Source organism: Pezoporus occidentalis, unplaced genomic scaffold (genome assembly GCF_034315485.1).
Source record: "Pezoporus occidentalis ecotype Australia unplaced genomic scaffold, CSIRO_AGI_Poc_V1 ctg229, whole genome shotgun sequence".
NCBI classification, from domain to species: Eukaryota; Metazoa; Chordata; class Aves; order Psittaciformes; family Psittacidae; genus Pezoporus; species Pezoporus occidentalis.
This window is the reverse complement of record NW_026914169.1, coordinates 665,797-683,344: the sequence shown is the minus strand read 5'-3', so window position 1 is coordinate 683,344 and position 17,548 is coordinate 665,797. Positions and strand designations below refer to the sequence as shown.

General features: G+C 46.0%; 1 protein-coding gene across 4 annotated transcripts in view; it reads left to right on the top strand.

Moving 5' to 3' along the window:
* PLEKHG4 (pleckstrin homology and RhoGEF domain containing G4) overlaps positions 1-17,548 on the top strand; it is an 89,147-nt gene that overhangs the window by 44,447 nt on the left and 27,152 nt on the right. For all 4 annotated transcript variants that reach the window (XM_062621166.1, XM_062621165.1, XM_062621164.1 and 1 more), the window contains 3 exons: positions 1,524-1,622; positions 2,666-2,814; positions 16,085-16,223. In XM_062621166.1, coding sequence (XP_062477150.1) covers positions 1,524-1,622; positions 2,666-2,814; positions 16,085-16,223 — 387 coding nt within the window. The remainder of the gene's footprint in view (positions 1-1,523; positions 1,623-2,665; positions 2,815-16,084; positions 16,224-17,548) is intronic.

Below are 17,548 nucleotides of genomic sequence, written 5' to 3'. Positions count from 1 at the left end.
CAAAGCTGTATTGAGAGATACTTGGCAAACTGAGAATAGACAGGATTAAATCTCTGCAAATCTGCACTTACATTGGCTGTCTTCATGTGTAGTTTGACTTTCTCATCCTGGTAGGTGAAGAGACATCACCTTTGCTTCCAAAAGGCTCAGTTATTTTTGACTCTGGCCTCACTGCTCTAAGGGCTGCATAGCACGCTGCAGCATTTGAAGCAGGTTATGGGATCACCAAGAGCACCACTGTGTCACTGCTAGCAAGCTGCAGGAGTTAGGCTTAGCACGTGCCAGGTGTTAACTTATCTTTTCAACTTATTTTAGAACCCATTTTTTAAGCTTGCATCTTAAAGTACTAATAAGAACCTGAGCTGTGCACTAATGGTACAGAAGCCTGATCTTGGTGCCTGGGATTGAATTTGAAGTTTATTTGGCAGTAAGAAAACAGAGAAGCTTTGCAAAAGGTTATGGACTAGTTTTCTGGACAGAGTTGAGGGGAAAAACTTGAGAGGTTTGTTTTGCAAGTTTTTGCACAAACTTGCTTTGTTTGTGCAGAAGGAAGGAGCATGATATCAGACTACTTCATGTTTGTATCTTACATTTTAACATGCAAAACGTTACCAAAGGGAGTTAGTGTAGGAATCAGTATGTATGGGTTGCCTATTTATAGGATGGTGTGATGTGATAATGACCAACATATTCAACCCCTTTAGCTATGTGGCAAAGTGTTTATTTCCTGTCTGGATGATCTCACCTGCATCCTGCCTGCTAATCTGTCACTGCTGGAGTTGTTCCAGCACTCTGGGGAGGAGGGAGTTCAGCTCAGGAAGAGTCAAACAGCTGGTTTTTTTCGTTTGTTTTGAGCACTGTTGTTTTGGAATATCTGATTTCAGTAGCTGGAGGGTGGCATCTGACAAGATATAGGCTTTATATCACTGACTTTTCTAAAAAGTACTGCCTTGTGAACCATGTAAAATGTTTGGAGTGTTTCCCCCACCCCCACTCCCAAAATGAGGAGGGATTTCAGATTTTTCAGTAGGTTAAAATGCTTAATTTTGGAAGATTTCCAGTTTCCTGATCTTTCATTTGCATTACTTTTGACATGAAATGATTTAAGGTAGAGAAATTCCAAGTACTCATTCTGTGTTTTGTTCCTCCAAAATTCATACATAATGAATCATCTTAGTGGGAAGTTACAAGAAAGAATGTGGGTGTTACAAGTGGAATGTGGGAAAAGCAGTGGACTGCTTTTTCCTTTTCCTTTTCCAAAGCATGACCCATAGCAGCCATGAGTATGTAGGTTTGTAATGTCTGCATCGAGGCCTTGCTGGGCACTCTTGCAGACATAGCATGGTGCATCTGAAGCCTCTGATGGGCCTCTCTGCTGATACAGAGAGGTATAGTTGAAGCCTTTGGTTAATGTGTTTGATCCTCTCTTGATTTCTGTACTTCTAACCTTCTGCAAGCTGAAAAGACAGCTTTCCTGTCAGCTATGAAACAATACTCTCTGCCTTGGTCCTTTCTTCTTGTAGAAGCTGGAACACTTGCTACATGGATGCCAAGGTGCTTGTGCCTTCCTCCAGGGAGCTATTCATAAAGTGGAAACTGGAAAATTGCCCGGAAGAGCTGAGGTAAACATGTCCCTCACTTTGTATCAGAGAGACAGACAGCAGGTCGATGGGTAGCTGCAGAAGAGTTGTAGGTTTTAATTTACAGCCTGTAGTAGCAGAGTGTTCCAAGTACTGTGTGTCACTGTGGAGCTGGCGGGATAGCAGGACTAGTAGAAGCTAACCCAGATGAAGTGACAGAGGCTTTGCTATGTGTAGAAGCTGGCTCTTTGATCCCTCAGCATCACCCAGAAGATCCTTTCAGCTGTACTTGTTGCTGACGATGCTTGCTCCAGTATTGGAGCACATTCTAGCAGCTCCACAGCTCTGAGGCTGGTACTAGCTTTGGTGTCTCTAGTGCTGAGCAGCTGCCTTGGACTGTGCAACAGGAGGTTGGCTTGAATGGCCTGGAATAAATTTAGGTGACAATATAGACAGTGTTCGCCAGGCCAAGGCTGTGCTGTGCTTCCATTTTTGGGGCCTTTAGAGCAGAAGTTTGGAAGTGGGCACGAAAAGGAAGGTACAAAGACCAAGCCTGTGTTGTTGCAAACACTGTATTTCCTAACTCTTGGGAAGCTGCTGTACTACTTACATAGTAAGAAATGCTGCCAACTCTGCACTGAGGGTCCCAGTAGTTAAAGCATTGGCTTCTCTGGGCCTTCAGGTATCTGTGTGTATATCACGAACCTTTCATGTGCACCTTTCCCACAGCCTGGAGCCATGCAGAGCCAGGCTCTTAAGACCAGTAGGAGCCAGCTGTGAGTGGAAGATGAGGCTGGAAAGCTTGTTCTTTCCATGCCTTGCAAATGGAGCACGGGCAATGGTAGGAATCAGGTTTTCATTTTAGCCTGGTGGGGAAAGTATCTAGAGTATAAGGAATGCTGTTTATCATTTTGGGCTTGGCAGCCTTGACAGAAACAGCTGTGGGAACCAACCTTCCTCTTCCCTTGGGTGAGCCAAGGTGAGATGTGGTTTATGTGTGGTTTTGGTTGGGTGATATTTTTTGCCTGTTACCTCATTGCCTGTAGTTGCAGTAACTGCTTATCTTGATCTTGCCATCCCTGCAGGAGGCAGCTGTGCTGCTGAGGAATTACAGGCAGCTGATGAAGAATGTTCTTGAAGATGCACGGCTGGTCAAGCTGCAGCTGGAGGGGGGAGCACTCCTGGCCAGACTGCGGAAGGAGGAATCTTGTGTCACCCTCACCCACGACTACAGGTGAGCCCCAAGAGTGGGAGAAGAGGTGGAGATGAGCAAACAGCAGGCTTGAGAGTGAGATGATCCATCCCTGGTGCAGGCGAGAGAGCAGCTTCGTGTAGTGAGGACTTGTGTTGAAAACAGCAAAAGTGAAAAGTGTAATGACTTTTACTCTTTTTCTGACTTCTTCCCCAGTCTAAAAACTTGTCTGGGTGGATTCATTTAGATGGTTAAAGCTTTTTTTCCAAACCAAATCAGCGAAGAGAGAGATGGATATTTTGTGCACCTCTGAAACACAAGTCTTAATTGTTGATGCCAGTGATAAATGTTTAGGTCCAGGCTATCATTTTCCAAGGACCTGAACTGCGAGGAATGCTTTCTGGCTGAAGCAAACTCAGTTCTCCTCACACCCTCGTACAGTTTGCACAACCAAATATTCACTGCCCACTTGCAAAATTGGTATGAAAAGCAGGGCCTGAGAAAGACCAGCTGTTTGAAATCCCCAGGGCATTGCACAACTCCTGTTTGTACAGTTAAAGCACCTGAAGCCTATCAGCATGTGAAGGCTTCTGTGCTATGTGCTGTGCAAACAGCTGGCATGTGGGTGCAGACGAGGGCTCAGTGGGTGGCAGGGCTGCCTTGCTCTGATTCATCTCTCTGTTGCTGTCACAAGCTGGGAGGTTTTAAGGGAGGGAGTAGAAAGGAGATAATAAAATAGCTTAGAGAGTATCTCACACGAACAAAGAAGAACATTTCTCTTTGAAAAGTCATCAAGTGGATGACAGTGCGAGTTGCTACCCCCCACTGGGAGGCTGGGGTCGGCGCTGAGTGAGAGGGAAGCCTGGGGACAGGTCTTGTAACTTTCTTCTCCCTGCTTCCTGTGAGTCCTGTCAGCAGCTCTTGCAGCTTGGTTTTAAGCTTGGCGTGTATTCTTGCACAGAGAGGTGATCAACTTTGAAACCTGATCTGACAGAGCCCCTAAGGATAATCTATTGCTTTGATTAGTTTAGCAAGGGCAGGGGCGGGGGATATGCATAATTCTCTGTTTGCACAGTGTGTGGGTGTATGCTGAGGCTGTATAACATGTTCTCTGTTTAATTTGGGTTACATTTGTTGCCTGCCAGTATGAATGGAGAGCATACGTTGTGGGTCTTTCGGTCTGAGGAGTGCAGATGAAGACAGTGGGAGAAAGATCTCTTCTAGCCTGTGGAGTAGTTGCAGAAACTAAAATCCATGCAGTATTTTAACTGAGGAAGTGCCTGCTTGTCATGTAACTTGGATCAGAGGACTAAAATCTTTGTTCCAGGATCCTTTCAAATGGGAAAAAACCCCCATCACTTGACCAGAGAACTCTACATAAGGCGTTTTGGGGTTTAGATCATGGCTCTGCACTTGCTCCATCTTTCCAAACTGGTGTGCAGATATTAAAGGTTGAGAGCGCTGCTCACGCTGTAAATGCTCTGATGGTTATGATTTTCAAAGGCTTCTTTAACAGAGAGGGTCAAAGCAGGGTAGGGACAAAATATTGTAGTTGGCTTTCTAAGCTAGAATGGAGTGGCTCTTGGTGTATGTGTGTCCAGTATTAGATTTCTGACCAGTGACGTGTGAAAATGGAGGAGGGCTGGTTGTGTTTGTGCTCTCAGCATTGCCTGTTGTACTGGATTGGATTCCACATCTATTCCCCTAACACTTGAAATGAAATTATTTACAAAAGCAAGTCAAATGGCTTTATCCGTCTGAGCTACCTCTCGGGTTCTAATGTTAATCATGTGTTACATTGGCTTAGTTTTTTCTTTTCTCTTGTGGTGCAAAAGCCTGATCAAGCAGAGTCATGACTGCCAAGACTTCTTAGTCAGAAGCTGAGCCAGCTGTGAACAGATATCTGTCCAAATGTGCAAAAATTTTGTAGAAATAGAGGAAGGGAGCAGTTTCCTGGACTCTTAGTTCCACTTAATTAAAATGTTCCAATGAAAAGTGCAGAACTAAAGGTATAAACTGTGGTTTTTTTAATTTTTGTTTATTTTTTCTAAGAGGCGTAAAAAAGACAAGCCCGGCTGCACCATCACCTTGGGATTAAAAAAGCAAGAGATTGATTTACCCCCTCTTTTTTTTTTTTTTTTTTTGGGGGGGGGATATGTTTTTCCAGCTCTGACAGCTGAGTTTCTTGCTAGTTTGTGACTTTATGTGGCAAAAAGAATAGCAGCAGGTGGTAAGAACAGAGATGGGTGAACCTGTCTGAAAGGCCTGACTGCAGGTTAGGGAGCGTATGCCAAAATAGGCCAGGAAGCAGCGTTGTGCTCTGTGCAGACAGATGATATCAGCCGGATACCTATCGAGAGCACAGAGCAAACAAGACTTGCTTTAATCTTTCTTTAGTCATGGAACTCTTCCCTTGGGATTGATTTTTGGCACATTTCCCTGCTGTGCCCTCCTGGAGAGCTGAGATGCCCTTTGGAGTGTTGCATGACACAGAGCAGTAGGATCTCACTGCTGCTCAGGCCTGACCTGGGCTTTGCAAGGGTTTGCTAAGCCAGTGACACAGCTCCTTTCCTGCAGAAATCGAACTCATCCCATCGGAGATGGCTCATGCAGGAGAGATGCACTGTGGTGCATCCACATGTTTCTGACAGATGCTTTCAGAGCCTCTAGGAGTCATTCCTGGATGGTCCCATCCCGAGAGATGTTTCTGACCCGTAACTTTACTTGCTCTGTTTCCAGTGTGAGCTGACCAGGAGTCTCCGTACTCCTTTCTCCACCAAGTACCACTGTAAAAGATAGCCCTGCCCATCCAGGTGCTTATCCACAAAGGGGAAAAAAAGATTTCTCCAAGCAGTCTTTCTGGGTTTTTCCCTTTTTCTGGCTTAGAAAGAGGAGCTACGTTACAGAATACCCATCGTGCAGGCAGCCCACCGCCGGGAGCAGGCTGAGCAGATGTGGTGTGCTTGGCTGGTCCCACAGTGCTTTTCCACCTCCAGGAAGACATGGCTGAATTTGACCTACAGTTGGCCTGGGTGTGGTACTGGTGAGCCAGTATCTTTGTGGCACCTCTTTCAGTGCATAGTGTGGCCACCCAGAGGTGCTGGTGGACTGCTGAGGGTGGCAATGCCACTGATTTACTGTGGTGAAGCTGGCTGGCTTCAGAGCCACCATATCTCCCTTCACACCAACGGCAGCACTGGAGGCTGAGTACTTCTCCAGGTCTGTTAGCTGAAAGCTTCCAGGTTTTGCTCTCCCAGTCTTCCAGGGATTGAAATGCCAGAACTATTAGCCTAGCTGAAGTTCCTCTAGGTAAGAATGGACAAATGCCACAGAGACATCCATCACTTTAATGCTATTAATACTTATTTTTACACTTTTGGACAGGAATTTTTTAATAAACAGTCTTTTTAATTAGTTACATAAAATTGGCTAGCAGGTGTATCCTTGGTGTCAGGATATCTAGTGTATTGATCAACCAACCTGTGGCTTACAGGCCACTCGACTCACTAAGTCAGTGCTGGAAAGTGGGTTAATGCATTGTTTATTTTGTGATGTAATTTGAAGGCTTCTCCAGCCTTATGATAGATATGTCAGAGGAGCTGCCAGAAGTCGGGCAGCAGCAGTGGGAGCTCTTGCTGAAGTGTGGCTGGGCAGCTAGTCAGGGAGACTTTTAACCTGGTCTTTAGCCAGACATTTTCCACTGTTCTCATTATTGCTGCTTTTCCAGCATAGCCAAGAGCTGGGAATGCTTGCCTAGACAAAGTGTCCAGTGATGCCTTTTGTCCTGTGGATATGCAGTGAGTCAGAAGTGGAGCAAAGAAAATCTAAACATCTTCTGTTAATATAATGGTGCTTTATACTGGTTGAACCAGAGTACACCTGCCATGTGCCTGGCCCCACCAACAAACCTGGCTTCTCAAGTGTGGCACGGGAGTGGGATTGCATCATGCTCTGCATGTCCGTAGAATCATGGAGTCACAGAGTGGTTTGGGTTGGAAGAGACCTTAAAGCTCATCCAGTTCCAGCTCCCTACCATGGGCACAGACATATTCCACTAGAGCAGGTGCTCCAAGCCCCATCCAACCTGATCTTGAACACTGTCAGGGATGGGGCAGCCACAGCTTCTCTGGGCAACCTGTGCCAGGGCCTCAGCACCTGCACAGGGAAGAACTTCTTCCCAAGATCTCATTTCAGTCTCCCCTCTGTCAGGTTAAAGCCATTGCCCTTTGTTCTGTCCCTACAGGTCACTGTCCAAAGCCCCTCTCCAGGTTTCTTGTAGCCCCTTTAGGGACTGGAGCTGCTCTAATGTCTCCCAGTGCCTTCTTTTCTCCAGGCTGAACCAGCCCAGCTCTCTCAGCCTGTCTCCATAGCAGCGCTGCTCCAGCCGTTGCAACATCTCTGTGGCCTCCTCTGGACTCACTCCAACAGCTCCACTTCCCTCCTGTGCTGTTGCCCCAGAGCTGGATGCAGGACTGCAGAGGGGTGTGTCAGGAAAGCAGAGTAAAGGGGTGGACTCCCCTTCATGATGCAGCCCAGGATGCAGTTGGTTTCTGGGCTGCAAGTGTACACTGCTGGGTCATGTTGAGCTTCTTACCAGTCAACACTTACCTTAGTGATCAAGACAGCCACAACATTTCGTGTGAGAGCTGGAAGAAAGAGAAAAAACTCAAATGGTGAAGGAATAACCAGGCTGGGTGCTGGCTCTGTGCAGTATGGAACCAGAAAATGTATAGTCTTATCTCTCCAAGCTCCTCATCGGAAAAGAATCTCTGTGTGTGAGCTGTGAATAAGCAGCTTATAAATAGATGGAGGAGTGAATTCTCCTTTTGTTTGCAAAAGACAGCAGAGTTAGTCTCTGTACTTGGAGGGAGGAGAGGCCAGAGTCAAGAGCTGTTTTTGTGAGCTGGCTATTTTTAGTGTGCCTCAGTGATCTGGTTGGAAGCTCTGGGTGGGGACCTGAGCCAGAGGCAATAGGCAGTGTGGAGCTGGCTTCCTGAGCAACACCTCCCAGGTTCCTGATGCTGGACCTGACTCAGTTGCAGCAACAGAGGGTGATCTTACAGCTAACAGCTTCCACACATGGTATTGAGGCACTAGGTCTGCTTGAAGCTGTGGCCAGCTGATGATGCAGTGGGCTATAGCTGTGTGGTGCTGTATGAGCTCGTATATGTGGGTCTTCAGCAAGACTCCCATTAGTAGCATCTCCAGGGGTGCTCCAAGGCAGGCACATGTACCCCTGTGGTGTCTGATCTCCTTTGCTGGAAGTAAGCTTGGGTAATGCACAGGCTCTCAGGGGCTCCAGGAGGGAGGGACTGCACAAGCACCATCCAAAGCTCGGTCTGTCTGGGATAGAGGTGGAGAGACTAAGCTGATTATCCAGGGGGTGAGGGAAGAGGGGAGACAGGGGTCTGGTGTGTAAGTCCCAGTCTGGAGGGACTGGGGTTACTGGCCTTCTTGGTTTGGAAGGTAAATCACAGAATGATTGAATCAACCAGGTGGAAAAGACCTTTAAGATCATCAGGTCCAACTGTTACCCTGAGCGGTTAGCTGCTGCCATGTGCTGGTGGTCATACCCAGGCAACTTACACTGTGAAATCCTTCCTGAAGGTAGTATTGTCTCCTGCCATCCCCCTTGTGCATTACAGATGTGTTTGTTGCAGTGCTGTGGCCTGTTTGATGGTTGCTTCTTTGTGTTTGTATGTTCTTCAAAAGAAGGCAATGCTTGTATACCTCTCATTGATGCCATTTTCCTGGCTTGCTTAACTGGTGCTTGTTCATCTTCCTGCCTCTCTGGAAGCTTTGGGAACCTCTCATGCTCCCACTTGCTACAGTGCACACGCCTGACATAGTCTGTGAGAGGCATCCTTCATTGGAAGGTGTCCTGTGTCTGTTTCTCCAGTGGCCCTAATCCTAAAACCTTCATCTCTTGGATAGGACAAGCTCTTGATACACCTTGAAGCAGGGTGAAACCCTGTGCTTACATCCTTGCCTCACAGATGGACAGCTTCTTGCCACAAGATGCCTCTGTGCTGTTGCTGTCGACACAGAAGATGCTGACAAACATTAATGCATTTGCCTTCAGCAGTGGCAGTGCTCTTCCTTGGGCTCATTTGTTTGTGTGGGGTGGAGGGAGGAGCACAGGGCGACATTTCTATCCAAACACATACTCTGCTGCTTGCTATTCATCTTCCTTGCAGTCTAACCTGTTCCCTTTGTGGCGTGGTGGCTTTAGCCTGGTAAAAAGCACTTACACTTACATTAAACAAACCTAGTTGCTCTGCGCATAGAGGAGGATTGGAGCAGTTGTTGTTCTGAGTGGATGAAGGGCTGTGTGGAGCCAGTCATGGCACTAGCAGAAAGGTAAAAGGTTGCAGAGATCTGGCTAGGTAAGTTTTAGTTGTTCTGTTAGGCTTTTCATGAGCTGATACCCTTCAGCTCCATTTCTGCTATTTATTTTCTGCTGTCTTTTGTTCTAAATCTTCCTGGATTCAGTGGGGAATTTACCCAGAAGGCTCTGGTTTGGCTTGTTCTTTTTTGCAATGTTTGTCATGCCAACAGGGCATTAGATAATTAATGGCACACTGGTTTTTATCTGTTTAAAAATATTAGGGAAAAAACTACAAAAAGTTTCCAGCATAGGATGTTAACTGAACCTCCTGAAGTTTCTGGCTCAGCCCAGACTATCCCAGAAGCACTGATTTTTATACAGTTATATTGGGGTGGATATTTCTGTCGCTGGGGTAGTTAATGTCAGAGTTACTGCTATTATGTGTTTCATAAACACAGGGAGTTTGCAAAAGGACAGTGGATTGGGGAAATAGGTGTGTGACTTTAAATGACAGTGGGTGTATATTTGAGCAGGGAATATTGATACTCAGGTGGTCCTAACTCTGGGTATGCAGCTGTTAGACTAGGGAAGTCCACCTAGATAACAAATACATGCATAAATAGGGATGAAGACAAGGTTTGGAGGTGGAAGCTGTTTATTGAAGGTTGAAAACCACAGCATGGTGTTCCCAGAATGGTGTTTCCACATCCTATCTCAGGCCCCACTGCAGGGTGAGCTTTTCCCATATGTAGGCTACTTATTGGTTTGGGATTTCTTATACTATTTTTACTTTTCCAGTCAGTTTTATGGATCTTACTGGGGTTTAAAACCAACCAGAGTCTGAACACAGTTTTATTGTAACTGAATTCAAGACAGGCTGGGGTTTGCAATCAAAGGTAGCAGCTTGGGATCACACATGGGTGCTTGTATAACTGCAAATATCAATCCCTTTACTTTTAAAGGGATCTCAGAGTATATTTCTGCTAGAAACATGTTTAAATGAACTGTGCTCCAGAAGAGCTACTGTGGTCTGTGGTGTGTTGGATTAATTGGGTGGGTTGTTCCCAGTGCATGTGCTCATTGGGTAACCTGGTGAGGAGGGGTTCAGGCAGGGCTGTGGTCTCAGCTAGATCCCATGGTCCCATCATGAATGGCAGGAATCCCACAGGCAACCCTAAATTTGCTCACAGCCCAGAAAGCCAACCGTATCCTGGGCTGCATCAAAAGGAGCATGACCAGCAGGTCGAAGGAGGTGATCCTGCCCCTCTATTCTGCTCATGTGAGACCTCACCTGGAGTATTGTGTACAGTTCTGGTGTCCTCAGCATAAAAAGGACATGGAACTGTTGGAACAAGTCCAGAGAAGGGCCGCGAGGATGATCAGGGGACTGAAGCACCTCCTGTGTGAAGGCAGGCTGAGAAAGTTGGGGCTGTTCCGCCTGGAGAAGAGAAGGCTGTGTGGAGACCTCATAGCAGCCTTCCAGTATCTGAAGGGGGCCTATAGGGATGCTGGGGAAGGACTCTTCATTAGGGACTGTAGTGATAGGACAAGGGGCAATGGGTTAAAACTTAAACAGGGGAAGTTTAGATTGGATACAAGGAGGAAATTCTTTCCTTTTAGGGTGGTGAGGCACTGGGATAGGTTGCCAAGAGAGGTTGTGAATGCTCCATCCCTGGCAGTGTTCAAGACCAGGTTGGATGAAGCCTTGGGTGAGATGGTTTAGTGTGAGGTGTCCCTGCCTATGGCAGGGGGTTGGAACTAGATGATCTAAAGGTCCTTTCCAACCCTAACTATTCTATGATTCTATGAAACTTGGTGTTTGACCCCTGGGCCTTTTGAAGGGCACTTTGGGGTTCTAAAAAACTGCACCAGTTCCTCAAATACTTTTACTAGGTAATTAAAACCACTGTGGCTATTTGTGTGCTGCAAAGAATAATTAGTTTATTTAGCAATAGCTGCATTAGCTTCCCCATGGACTGGTTGGATTCTTATCCCAGCTGCATGTGAAGTTTTGATCTTGTAGAGCTGGAATGTGCATTTGAGGCTGACTTCCTTTAATGGGATCATTACAAATATGGCAGTTATGTAGGTTGCTACCAATATGCATTAGTTGCAATAATTGTGTTTCTCTTCCTGCAAAACAGCCCTGAGGCACACAGGACTTTCCCTGCAGAGCTGGGAGGATTTATTCCTGGAGCATTGCTCAGGGTGCTTCAGTGATTATGTAGCCATGGTGTCAGCACAGATGATCATAAAATCACAGAAGGTTTGGGCTGGAAGGGACCTTAAAGCTCATCCATTTCCAAACCCCTGCCATGGGCAGGGACATCTTCCACTAGACCAGGTTGCTCCAAGCCCCATTCAACCTGGACTTGAATACTGCCAGAGAAGACACTTTGATTTCCATTTGTGTCCTTAGATTAAACCATCCTTCTAATCTCTTACTAGCCAAATCCTGTTCATTTTCTCTGTGTGCTTTTCTTGTTCTATTTTGCTTTGAAAACTAAAGTGTAACTTTCCAAGGCTAACTTTTTTTGGAGGATGGATTCAGCCAGAAATGGTCTTTCTAAATTATAGGTTTAAAATTACCCTGCCATTATAGAAGAGCTTGGCACTTCTCCAAAAAACTGAAGACATTTGAAACCTTTTCCACTGAAACGATAATTGCCCAATGAAAACAGGATTTGGAGAGACATAAACTGACATCAAGCTACTCCTTTTTTTTGCTATAAATTATATTGACTCTGCACTATTGCAAAATTACTTTGATGATTTGACTGTGGAAGAATGTAGTGAAAGACTATTATTACCATACTCACATGTGCAGGGGAACTGCAATGCATCCAAACTCATCCAAGCTTAGACAAGACTTTCCACTGACTTAAAACTTTTTTTTTACAGAGTTGTGCAGCCACTAATAATAAACCTCTTTAAGGTTCATAACAGCCAGGTGCTTCCCTTTGTGTGGCAGGATGGAAGTAGGTTTTGCTTCTTCAACTAAATTTTCAGTATTTGGTTTGTTTCCTCCAAGCTGCCTCAAAGATAATGAAGGGACTGGAATGAAAAACTCCAAAGTGATTCTGAAAAAGAAACAGTTCTCAATACAAGGTATCACTTTCCTATGCAACTCCCTGTTGCAGGATATTGTTGAGCTTACTAGTATACTGAAATGATTTAGAAAGAAGGTTTTTAAGATATGGATGGGTATATGTAAATAGGTAAACAGCTGCACAGAGATTTGGGAGAACATGCTTAATGTCCAGTGAGCACTGGAAGTGCCCAAGTGAATTGAAGAAACAAACTTTCCCATGGACTGTGAGTGGTTTCTTTGTTTGGCTGAGTTTGCCTACCTACTTTATACTACAGGGCAGAAAGGATCATATTTTCCTCTGTGTAAGAGAGTAAAAGATGGAAGTTAGTGAGCAAGCCTGTCAGGCTGGTAAAAGTGAACTGTCAGGAACTGACAACGTATGAATGAAGATGCAACAGAAGACCAACAACTGGACGCTGAGGTTTTTAATGAATGCCTCCCAAGCAGGGCAGAGCATGTGAAAACAGTGCGGCTGGACCTTGAAACAGAGAACTGGGATGCTGAAGGGACTTGGTGGAGAAGAAAGAGGAGGAAGAGAGATGGTGTAAGGCCAAACCTGAAGTTCCTCTGGTGCTCTGAGCCAGAGGAGCTCTTAGGAGCTGTTTGGAAACAGTTTTTCTATGGTCAGCCTATGTGCAGTCACTCAGCAAGGCATGGACAGGACCAAGGGAAGGGGCAGCTGTAGGGTGTTGGATTGTGCCCTGCAAAGTGTATCAAGAGCTTTCTGCAAGCATTCACAGAAAACAAAATGACTTAAATAGCAAGAGTAAGTGATTTTGGATGATATATACCCTTAACAGTCCAGCTTCCAGATAAACCAAGAGCTAACTTCCAGCCCTCTGAACTGAATTCTCTGTCCAGTCCCTGTTTATATTATAAAACTCCTGAACACATCCTCAACTGTCTCTAGATCAGTTTGAGATGCCTGTGGCTCAGTCAAGCCAAGGCTTTTCATGTGTGCATTCAGCCCCAGGGAGTCACTTTGCGTGCCATTGAGTCAGCTGAGATAGGGGAAGATGACTGAGTACTTGGAGTGGTTTGCTGGTCATTCAGGCCAGTGCTGGCCTCAAGCGTGCTCCAGCAAACTGGCCTTGTCATAGAGTCATAGAATGGTCTGGGTTGGAAGGGACCTTCAAAGCTCACCTAGTCCACCCCCCTCCTTGCAATGAGCAGGGACATCTTCAACTAGATTAGGTTGCCCAGAACCACATCCAGCCTGGTCTTGAGTATCTCCAGGGATGGTGCATTTCCCACAGTGTCCACAGTGACACAGTGAATTCACCTCTGCACAGTGAGCTTGTGATAGGCCTATTTCTGTTTGTAAGAAAATAGTTAAAACATGGCTTGTAATTGCTTCCTACCCCTTTGCCTTGAGGGTGATTTTTATACCCCCTAGCTGTAGTGGTTTTTTCAGGAAAGCCGGTTTTGTGATGCTGGGAAATGTGCTGACTGTTATGTGGGAAGCTGTAGGATTTAGAGCTTTGCAGCCCAGGCTATGATTGATTTCTTTCAAGGAAAACTACTCAAATTTGAGAAAACTGGGGGCCTGTTTCCTCCTTCCGGCGTGGAAAAGAGTGGGACTCCCTGGCTTGCTCCCGTATGTCAGATCACACTCTGTGCTAGGTCAGCCAGTGCAGGAGCTGGAACTTGTGTTTCAAGTTGCTAGACCATGAGGTTATCATCTTGTAATATCTTGTTAAGCATTGAAACCATGCGTGCTGTCTCTATCATGAATTTGGGTGGACATAAGGACTTTCATTACAGAAAGGTCTAGTAGGTCAGTCTAGCTTGTTGATGTGATGCTACTCCTTTGATAGTGCTCACCAAAGTGATTTGCATGGAAGCTCAGAGAAAGGTTGGAAAATATCCTGCCTCACAACAGGATAATTTCAGATGTTTGCATGTAACAGCCTGCAGAGTTACAGGTGCTTGCTTGCCTGTGCCAGTGGGAGAAAGAGGCTTTATTGTATCCATGTACTTTCTTGCATTGATGAGAGCATTCAAGCCAGCAGAGACTTCAGACTCAGGGGAGTACCACCGAAGGGTGTCTGCTGTCTGGCCATCATTGTGCTAGAGCCTCATGCAGAAACCTTACAGCTATGCTGTGCTGCGCAAAATCCACCAGCAGGAACATTGTTGCCAACTTCCAGCCATCTTCCTAACTGTTTCTCATTAACTGGCCTAGCTGTGTCACTGCTGCTGACGGGAACTGGCCTGCACAACCTGCGCTAGAAATACACTTCCCAGTGCTTAGCCTGGCCAGTGGTCATGGCTCTGCTGCTGGAAGCTCCTGGGTTGGATCTGGGTCTGTCCCTAGGAAAGTATTACAAAACAGAAGGCTCCTATCAGCACTGTTTGTTTATGGGGCTTTTGGGAAACGGAACCAGCATTACAGCTGCGATCTTTCCACTAAAGCTTGCGGATTCTCTGTAGAGAACCTGCCTCCTCTGCACTGCAGTAGCACTGATCATAGTCCATTTGGTTATTTTTGGCTGCTCTTTGAAGAAATTAATTCAGTCTGATGGCATTTTGAAGAGGAAAAACAAAAGTGTCTAAGAGCCTGAGTTTTGAGAAGCCTGTTTTGAGGCTGTTGCGCACTGAGTGGAATTCTGAATGGAAAAATCCTGTGGGTTTCTGCTATGCAGACCTAGTTGTCCAGATCCTTTGCACTACCTTATGTCAGTTAAGTACTATCTAAAACCTACAGAATGGTTGTCACTCAATGCTTTTTTTAAAATGCATTTCATAGGTTCAGGATTGCCCAAGACACAAATAAATGTGTATGCTGAATTGCTTGTATTAATTTCTATTAACAAAGCTTTCAGAGTTTTATTAGCTCACTGTTTCACAAGTGCTTTGGATAACTTAAATAACATGGTAAAAAAGCTATGCTCTCAGAAGGTTGTAAGACCGTGGGAGAATGAAAGCTGGCCTAGAGCGAGTGCAGGAGATGCTCAGGCTGCTGAGTGTGCCAGTGTAAAGCACAGCTGAAGGAGGCTGTAAGACTTTGTTGTAGGTATCTGTTGAGTCCTTGTAAAAGGGATTTTACTACTTGTAAAAGGAAGAGAAGTCTAGAAGTAGAAGAAATAGAGACAGAAAGAATAAGCTTGGATGCTATTCTGTCCTGGATCCTGTCTGTAATTCACCTGAGCTTGTGCTGAAGAGGTGTTGCACACAGCTGAAAGATGGCAAGATGATGGGTATTAGTAAATTCCTTGGCTCCAGCACCCAAGGGCCCTGGGCTCCAGCCTGAACTCCTCCATCCCTGCCTCTGTGCAGAGGATGTTACCTTCTGCTTGTGGCCAGACTGACTGTGGTGTTGTTGCCTGCAGGTCTTTGGTCAACATATCTGCCTGTGGAAGACAGGGAGCTCTGTCTGTGAATCTTTCCAGCACAAAACTGTAAAATTTGATTTCCCTTGGCTCTGGGGTGCTGTACACTGTGGTTTTGTTTGGCTGGTGGAAATTCTGACAGTGAGTGGGGCATCGGGTGCTTCATATAGTTACTCAGGAGAGATTTGCTTCCTTGTGATTGCTTGTTTACTTACTTAAATTTAATTCAGATGGTGGTTTTGGGCACAGAGACTGCCTGACCCTGTGTTTGTGAAAGCCCATTGATGGACTTATCTGTGTTCATGAAAAGCTGAAGGTCCTATCTGAAAGAACAGTAAATTTTGCAGGGATTCTGACTGAGAGGAGATGCTCTTGTCCTTCCTGCCAGGTTGTCTGCATTGGGATCAGTGTGGTTAATCCCAGGAATATGCAGGAAGCAGCATTATACTCTCCTGTTCTCCACATGGAGATGGCCACTGCTGGTCCCATGGTGAGGATGACTGAAGTGCTGGGGGAAGGACCTAATGTGAAACCCCTGACCAGACCTATATCTCCTTGCAGAGATGCTCTTGATGCTGCCAGCATGCTTTATAACCAAGTTGATGAGGGTGTTCACCGTCTGGTGATGCTGTCAAACAAACGCATCCAGGAACTGGAGTTGGTGATGGAGTTCGAGAAAGTGGAAGAGTGTTTTAAGGAGGTAAGGCCTGTCTGTCAGTTCTGGTGACTGCTTGCTGCCACCCTCTGACTCTGTATTCCACCAAAGGTACTGAGCCTGTTGATCTGTGTGAAGGTGTAAAATGAAGCCTGTAGGCATCCGAGATCAGTACTAGGACCAGTTTCACCATTGCTCTTCCAGGATTCTGGGCTCTTCTCCTCTGAAGAGAACTGGATTTGCAAAGGAGGCTGTAGCTTACCTGTTGTTTTCACAGGCCAAGGTGGATCCAAGAGATTTAATGATCTCCCATTTGGAGGCAGACACTTGGACGCCATGCCCTATGTGTTCAGGACAAGAGGTGTGATGCAAGAACCCAGTAAAGACTCACTTAAGCACACAGGTTCCTATACCAAACAGAAATGAAAAAAAAGGCACAAAGGCAGTCTCTGCAACCTGTCCCTGGTTTAAGCTGAACTACTTCTGGTGGAATTGAGCAAACCTGACTGCTCCCAGCTTACTTTAGTTGCAGATCACCAATGACGGCATCAGTTGCACCTGTTTTTAAGCCTGCCTAGGAGCTCTAGCACCTGTGCCCCTCTCCATATGGTTCACAACTTGGGAACCCACCCCAGTCTCCTCCTCTTGCCAGTGGGCTTGTTTCATGAGCATGGACATCATCACAGTCCACAAGATTCAGAGTTTATCCTCAATTGTGGGGTCGAGTTGGGATATGGATTCATACGATAGAGGAAAACAGGATGCATGGGCATTAGTCTGTCCCTTCCCTCAGGTGCAGCTATGCCTGAAGCATTGCAGACAAGTTTGCTAGCCTGTTTTTAAACCCACTGTTGATGGAGGTGCTGTTACCCTGCCTTGCCTCCTGTGTCTGCTTTCTTTTTAGGACACTCTTGTTGGTAGGTTCTCTACCCATGTTTGAGGATACAGGCTTATAACTGCAGCTGTGGCTGGGCTCTGTTGAGGCATCTGCAGTTACTGAACAGCTTTGTGGTGAGCTGCCTTCAGAAAACCTGGGAGTCCCAAAGGACCATGGAACACTGCAGAGGGGAAGAGCCACCAGTGCACTCACACTGGTGTAGTTCCTGTCCTGCCAGTCAGAGAATGGAAGTGAAGTAGGAAACCTGGCAGCAGGGAGATTTTGTCCCATTTGGGGGTAACAATAAGAGGAATATGAGGCCAGCCTGCAGGTTGCAGAGCTTGCATTAGACTGTGGCTCACCTGAAACAGAGCCCAAGCAGCTTCTTGCCCTGTTTATGCCTAAGGCTAGTGAGAAATACAGCTTTGCGATTTCTCAGGAGCCTGAAGTGGAAAAACTCCTAGCAGGAGGCTCAGACTGAAATGTCAGGATA